The 7,549-nt window shown below is 40.3% G+C and overlaps 1 protein-coding gene across 1 annotated transcript in view; it reads left to right on the forward strand.

Annotated features, from left to right (window-relative positions):
- Nucleotides 1-7,549, forward strand: part of Fam185a (family with sequence similarity 185, member A) — a gene marked incomplete in the record, with an annotated part of 50,810 nt that overhangs the window by 31,062 nt on the left and 12,199 nt on the right. The window contains 1 exon segment of the mRNA XM_013510521.1: nucleotides 2,720-2,854. Coding sequence (XP_013365975.1) covers nucleotides 2,720-2,854 — 135 coding nt within the window.

Consider the following 7,549-nt stretch of genomic DNA (forward strand, 5'->3'; position numbering starts at 1 on the left):
ATTTTTGTGTTATTTTGACCATCTATTATTGTAGATTGTTTACTGTCACTGTGTGGGTCTTTCAGTTTAGTCTTATGTCTGAAATAGAATACTCTTTGGAGGGAAAATGGTCCCATTGCTGGGAGCTTTCCTGCCAGCCTTAGGAGGACCTCCTCCAGCCTTCACTGCAGAGTAATAGTTTAAATGTAAATATCACAGGAAGATAGATGACTGTTGACTTTGTCTCTTAAAGTGTCAAGACTTACGATGCCTCTCCGTAATTTAAATCCTCATACAAGTAACTTATTCTCAGAGACAAGTCTTTCATTAAAAACAATATTTTTTTATTCATCTGAAAGCTGATTCTGAGCATATATGGGCCTGTATGCACACACACACACACACACACGATGTGTGACATGGGCAGGGTAGCTTGGCCAGAGGATCTGAAGTGGCTTCAGTGCAGAAAGTTAAAAACTGTAGTTCTGTATTAAAAATTTTAAAATAGAAATTTAAAAAATGAAGTCTGAAAGCTCTTGCATATTAACCAGAATAGAGATATATGTAGCAGAAGCAAATCTTTCCTTACAGAGCCGTGATGTTCCTGCTATTAACAAGTTCCCACCCCTGTTCAGTCAGTAGCCGTGAATCCTTCTGGGTTCTCTTGTCATTGTGTCGAAGTAGAACTACAAAACACAGAGACCTGAAACTAAAGTTATTGCTGCCATATATATGTTAAGATTGGATATTATGATGTCCTCATTAAACTAAGAGCTTCAATAACACTGTCAGGGCAAATTGTAAATGCCATATAAATCATATAATTGCACTCTGTTATGAAAACCCAAGGAGAAAAACATTAACTAGTAACACAGTAAAAACGTTTTGAACGAGCAGCTCTTATATGAAAGTTACTTCCTTTTGTGTGTTGTGGGCAAATAAACAAAACAAATGAAAAACTTTAAAATTTTTGAAGGTTATTACTCAGCTATTTAAAATATGTTTGCTCACTAGTTAGAACATTGTTCCAGCAATTATTGAAACAACATATTGTGTTGTGAAGTTTGATTAGTGTTACACTCCTGTGTTTTCTCCTACTGGGACCACATTACTGGCAGCTTACAGGGAATGGGAAACAAAGATTTCTGCCTTAGCTCTCATTTCCGAGTTCTCACTAGGCTTGGGAGCAGTAACTTTTAAGAGCAATGAGAAGTTGTTCGGGATTCTGTTGTTCAATGGTTGTCGAGATTTCTGGAATCCATCCTAGTTCTACCACTGCATTGCTGCAGGATTCAGAGCCAGTCACTAGAGTCTCTCAGGTTTTTGCCACGTGGGGAAAAAAAAGTTACAGCCCTTGACTTCTTTCTTGCAGAAATGCGTATGGCAAGCTTACTCATTCAGAAAAGCTGTTTGGGGGCTTAGGAGTCAGCTCAGACTATCAACTTTTCCACTGACCATGTTTTCCCTGGGAAAATCACTAATCTTCCTATTAGTAAGCCTATAGTAAGTGGTGCTATTACTTTGCTTTTGAGATTTTAAGAGGGCCGTGTCAATGTCAGTAACCATGCAGAAGTTTATGAAGTTGAGAATAGGTTCAAGACATAACAAGGGCATTTATTTCTTTAAAAAAAATAGTTCAACGTGAGACAGTAGGAGGCTTTCAGGGCATGAGAAGTCTTCATTCACAAACAGAACCAGAGTTACGGTAGTGGTGGCTTTTGTTTTTAAAGATGTGGAGAAAGATGAGCATAGAGCTGTTTGCACATCATAACATTTTTAAAGATCTCACAGATTTAAGAGTATGTTATTCGTGAAAGAATAGGAAAAAGTATACATAAAATTACCACATTTGATATAGAGACATAAAGTCCTACAAAAATGTTTTCTTTTAAATCCTTGTTTTCCTTAAATCCTTGCTTTCTACTTTTAAAAGCATTCTGATGGGAAAACATATATCTTCTATTCATCCTGAAATTTCCCATGGTTGTTTTGTTTTTTCCCAAAGCATCTGTATCTGTTGTTAGGGGACTCTTTCACAAGTATTTACATTGGAGCCCTAGGAAACAATCTGCTTTTGAATAAATTGGATACAGTCAAAAGCTTTGTTCCTTACATTTTCTGAGGAATAAATACGAGAATTTATCAGTCTTAACCCAAACTTTCAACTTTAGTTGGGTATACTGAGAAGATATAAAATTATTTAAGGCAGTTTAAGCTGTGTTGAGCAGATTAAAAGGACAACTGTGACCCATAAATAAATGCACTCTAAAAGGAATCCACAGCATTCACATGGATGTCACCCTGATTGTCTTTGTCCACAGAGATGGGGTTAATGTTTCAAGGCAGGGGATTATAATACTACCCCATAAAATTGATATGGAGATTAAGTAAGTGGCTGGCACTTAGTAAATATCGATTTTAAAGTAAGTCCTATCTGTATGCTACATGTGTAGGAAACTACTCCCCTTCCTGGTATGGAACAGAAGGGTAAGGATACAGGCCAAAGGAGAGTTCATAGTGTCCCATGGCCCCATACTTTCAAAAGAAGTTACTGTCGATGCCTTCAGAGTAGGAAATTGGCCTCCTGGGAGTAAGGCAAAGGCACTGCTGTCTGAATAACTATGCTGAGGAGGAGTGAAAACAGTGTGCCAGGGGCAGCGCTGCCCTTTTTGATCAAATTTGAAATAGACTCTGGTACTTTGGCTTCTTTGCATTAATCAACTCTTTAAATTGATCACAGGCTCTGTAACAGTCAAGGTACCATCTTCTCTTCAAGCATCCTTACAGTTATCGGGAAAAGAGGTTGATGTGAGCCCAGAAGTCTACATCCAGGAAATGGCTAAAGCACACACAGGTGACGGTGTGACAGTTACTGGTAAGGAGGGTGTGCTTTGCCTTGTGATGAACTGCTAAGTGGAAATGTGCTGCAGTCAGCTGCAGTTTTAGTCATTTCATTCTTCTCCATTGTCGCTTCCTAGCGTCTGACAGATTTTTTCTGTTTGCTTATCAGTAACATAATGCAGATACTGTTTGAAAAGACCTCATTAAATTATTTAGGAACACTCATTATTTCTGTCCTTGGATAATTTAAAACATTTTCTGGAATAGCTGCTTTCTAATTCTTGACCTCAAAAATCAGCTGAATACAGAGAATGTAAGAAACTTTGCATGATTACATAGGAATTTAGTTGGAGATACACACTGTACTCTTGCTGTTTTCATACAGCAAGTTTTTAGTCCCACAAATGTAGATAGTTTTTGTACATTCTTCACTGCATGTAGTTGCACTGATAGCCAATGCTATTTTGTACAAATGTTTATTCCTTTAATAGTTAAAAATACATGTTGGTAAATTTTTCCTTTAAATTCTGCCAGAATGGTATCAAGAAGGACTTTGAAATTAAACTATGTATGTCAGGTGTGGTGGTGCACTTCTGTAATCCCAACACTTGGGAGGCCGAGGCAGGAGGATTGCTGTGAGTTTGAGGCCAGCCTGGGCTACAAAGTGAGTTCAAGGACAGCCTGAACTATATAGCAAAACCCTGTCTCAAAAAGACAATCAATCAATCAATCAATCAATCAATAAATACAAACCTGTATAAGGGTAAATGTGACCAGCTTACATGTGACATACTAAGAAAAGGCTGTGTGTATTGTGTGGAGTGTCTGTATATGTGTCTATGAGTTCATAAGATCAAGTTTTAAATAAGTTTCAGTTTTAAATATTTACATGTCATGAAAGTTAAAAAAGCAATCTGTTAAAAGTCACAGGCTACACAGCACCTGCCTGGCAAGCATGAGGTCCTGAGTTCAATTCCTAGTAACAACAACAAAAAAAAAAATCACAGGCTACAGGATATAAAATCAACATTGAAAAACTATTGCTTGTCTATACACTAATAATGAACTAGCTGAAAAAGAAATCAGGAAAATAATGCCATTCACAGTAGTTTCCAAAAAAATAGAATACCTATGGATCAACCTGACCAAGAAACTGAAAGACCTCTCCACCGGAAATTTCAAAGCACTGAAGAAAGAAAGTCAAGAAGTCACTAAAAGATGGGATGACCACCCATGTTCATGGATCAGCAGAATCTAATATTGTGAAAGTGGCCATATTACCAGAAGAAATCTGCAGATTCAAGGCAATCCTTATCAAAATTCCAGTGACATTCTTCATAGGATTAGAAAAAAAAGTCCTAAAACTCATATAGAAACACAAAAGTTCCAGAATAGCCGAAACAATCCTAAGCAAAAAAGAATAAAGCTAGAGATACCATAATACACAATTTCAAATATACTACAAAACCATAGTACAAAAACAGCATAGTACTGACCCCAAAAAAGACACTATTAGGGTTTGTGTCTGAATGTTCCCCCAAAGCCTCATGCAGTCATAGTGTAGGCTTCTAGAGTTATGATTGACTCATGGTCCAGTATTGGAATTATGGATGTGAGTGCTACACCTGCCCTGGGGTGGGTAGTTTGCATACAATGTAAGGGAGGGAAAGAGGCTGCTTCCCTCTGCCACTCCTCCCTTTGGCTCTTGGTGCTTTTCTGTTCCGCCGCCATGAACTGTTACCCTGTGCTATGTGCCACTCTGCCTTGCAGCCAACCAAGTATGGACTGAAACCTCCACAGACGGTGAGCTAAATAAACATTTCCTTTCTTAATTTTGGGCATCAGGTATTTTGTCTCAGCAATGAGAGAAAAGTAACTAAGACTGAATTTGGTACCAGAGAAGTGGGGTCATTGCTGTGACTATACCTGACAATGTGGTTCAAGAGCCTTTGGAAATGGCTTGTGGGAAGAGTTTGGAAAGGTTTGGAGATGTTGCCTGAAAGAGAAGCGCTAGAACATCTTTGGGTATTCTGTATGGGAGATTGTGGTTAGAGCTCAGAAGAACAGAAGGCTGATAGAAGTCCTGCCAGCAAAGACAGGGTGTGGGAGGTTTCTGCTGGGAAGAAGGACTGCATTGGTTGTTAGAGTCTAGATGATGTATGTTATAGCTTGGCAAAAAGTTTGTCTGCATTTTGCTTGTGTCCAGAGACTTTGCCTAAGACAGAGATTAAGGGCAGTAGACTAATTAATCTGGTAAAAGAAATTTCGAGGTAATAGAATGTTGGGGCAGTGGTATGGCTATTGTTGGGGGCTTTTAGCTAGATTTACACTGAGAATCAAGAGCAAAGGGGCCAGCAGGATGATCTAAAATGTGAGTTTGGCCTGAAAGGAAGCTCCAGTAAAGCTGTGGATTGTAAAGATGAAGCTGAGGAGATCTCCATTGCTGAGAATGAACAGAATAGTATAAAAGATGGTCTGAGGGCATCACAAGAAGCAGCAAGTCTCCACCCTTTGCAGCCTCAAAACTGCAAAGATGAAAGACTTTGCTTTGAGAAGAAAGCTGCAGAGTGCCATGTTCCAGAATGGCGGCAGCCACACCAGGTTCCAGAATGGTGGCAGCATAGTGAATTTGTTCCTCAGAATTGGATTCAGACTGCGCAGTCATCCAGGCCCTGGACTCCTATGGGCAAGAGGGAGGAAAGCTTGGCTGCTACTCTAGGTGGCAGCAGACCTTGGCATCATCCACATGGCACTGTTTTTAGGCACTTGAAGAATGCAAGACTTCTGAGGTTAAGAAGGCTTCCCCCTAGATTTCAGAAGTCCTGGTTAGCCAGGCAATGTGCCCCTGAGAGGGCAGCATGTGAAGCTGTAAGTGGGAAGCCTAAAGTGCTGTGGAGACCTCAGAAGTTTGGAAAATCCAGGAACGTAGATTGTCTAAGGAAAGCTGCAAAGAGGGAGCAAAGTGGGCCTAAGAGAGAAGCCATGGGAGCTGTAACCACCAGAAGTGCCATAGAGGTGGAGTCACTCAAGCCCTTTGGAGTTCACAGTGTGCCACAAGTTGCTTCAGATGCTGGATGTGGAATTATAGGACTTGATCTGCTGGATTTTGGACTTGCTTTGGTCTCAATGCTTTGTATTCCCCTGTTTGTATTTTTTGGAATGGTACTGTTTATTTTGTGCCATTGAACGTTGGAAGTGTTTAACTTTTCATTTGTACAGGGGCTCACAGCTAAGAGTTTCCCTTACATCTCAGAGGAGATTTGGGACTTGCACTTTTAAGCAATGCTGAAACTGTTAGGACTTTGGCAACTCTTAGAGATGGACTCAAATGTCTTTTACATAAAGGGATATGTATGAGTCTTTAGGGGTCCAGGGTGGAATGTTATGGTTTGTGCCTGAATGTTCCCCCAAAGATTTATGCAGTCATAGTGTAGGCGTCTAGAGTTACAATTGATTCATGGTCCAATGTTGGAATGATGGATTTGAGTGCTACACCTGCCCTGGGGTGGGTAGTCTGCATACAATGTAAGGGAGGGAAAGAGGCTGCTTCCCTCTGCCACTCCTCCCTTTGGCTCTTGGTGCTTTGCTGTTCCGCTGCCATGAACTGTTGCCCTGTGCTATGTGCCACTTTGCCTTGCAGCCAACTGAATATGGATTGAAACCTTCACAAACAGGGAGCTAAATAAACTTTTCCTCCCTTAATTTTGAGTGTCAGGTATTTTGTCTCAGCACCAAGAGAAAAGTAACCAATACAGACACCGAGACCAAGGAGTAGAATGGAGGACACAGAAACCCACACAACTATAGCCATCTGGTTCTTGACAAAGGAGCCAAAACTTATGTTGGAGATAAGGCAGCCTCTTTAAAAAAATGGTGCAGGGAAACTATCTCTCCTCTAGAAAACTGAAACTAGATCCCTACCTTATACCTGTATAAAAATCAATTTAAAATGGATCAAAGAACTAGGTATATAGTACTGGAAAATTTGAAACTGCTGGACAAATACATAGGGGAACTGCTTGAGGTCCTTGGCATAGGCAAAGGCTTCCTGAATGATCTGCAATAGCACAGAAAATAATAATAGCAAGAAACAGCTGGGTCTACCTCAAATTAAGAAGTTTCTGGACAGCAAAGGGAACAGCTAACAGAGTGAACAGCCAACCGAATGGAAGAAAAACTTTGCCAGCCATGCTTCTGACAAAGGATTAGTATCTAGAACTCCACACTAAAAAATCAAACAGCTCAGTCTATAAACATGCAAAAAATTGAAAGAAGTACAAATGATCAATACGTGTAGGAAAAAAGATTCAGTGTCTTTACCCATGAAGAAAATACAATCAAAATTACACTGAGATTCCATTTTGCCCCAGTCAGAATGGCTGTCATCAAGAATAGAGAAAACAGTGAATGCTGGCAAGTAAGTCAGGGGTCGGGAGAGAGCAGCCCTGTGCACCGCTGGTGGGGATGTAAATTAGGAAAGCCCAGCATGGAAGTCAGTATGGACTCAAAGCAATGGAAAACAGAACTACCTCTGATCCAGCTCTACCACTCCTTGGTGTATACCTGAAGGAATTACAGTTCGCATACTATAGGGACACCTGCACACCCACATTACTGTGGAACAATAAACAGCCAAGAGGCTGGGGATTTAGCTCAGCGGCAAAAGCGCCTGCCTGGCAAGCGCAAGGTTGTGAGTTCGGTTCCCGGTACCGGAGAAAAACCAAAAAAA

The sequence above is a fragment of the Chinchilla lanigera genome, unplaced genomic scaffold (genome assembly GCF_000276665.1).
Source record: "Chinchilla lanigera isolate Chin_1 unplaced genomic scaffold, ChiLan1.0 scaffold00009, whole genome shotgun sequence".
Lineage (NCBI taxonomy): Eukaryota > Metazoa > Chordata > Mammalia > Rodentia > Chinchillidae > Chinchilla > Chinchilla lanigera.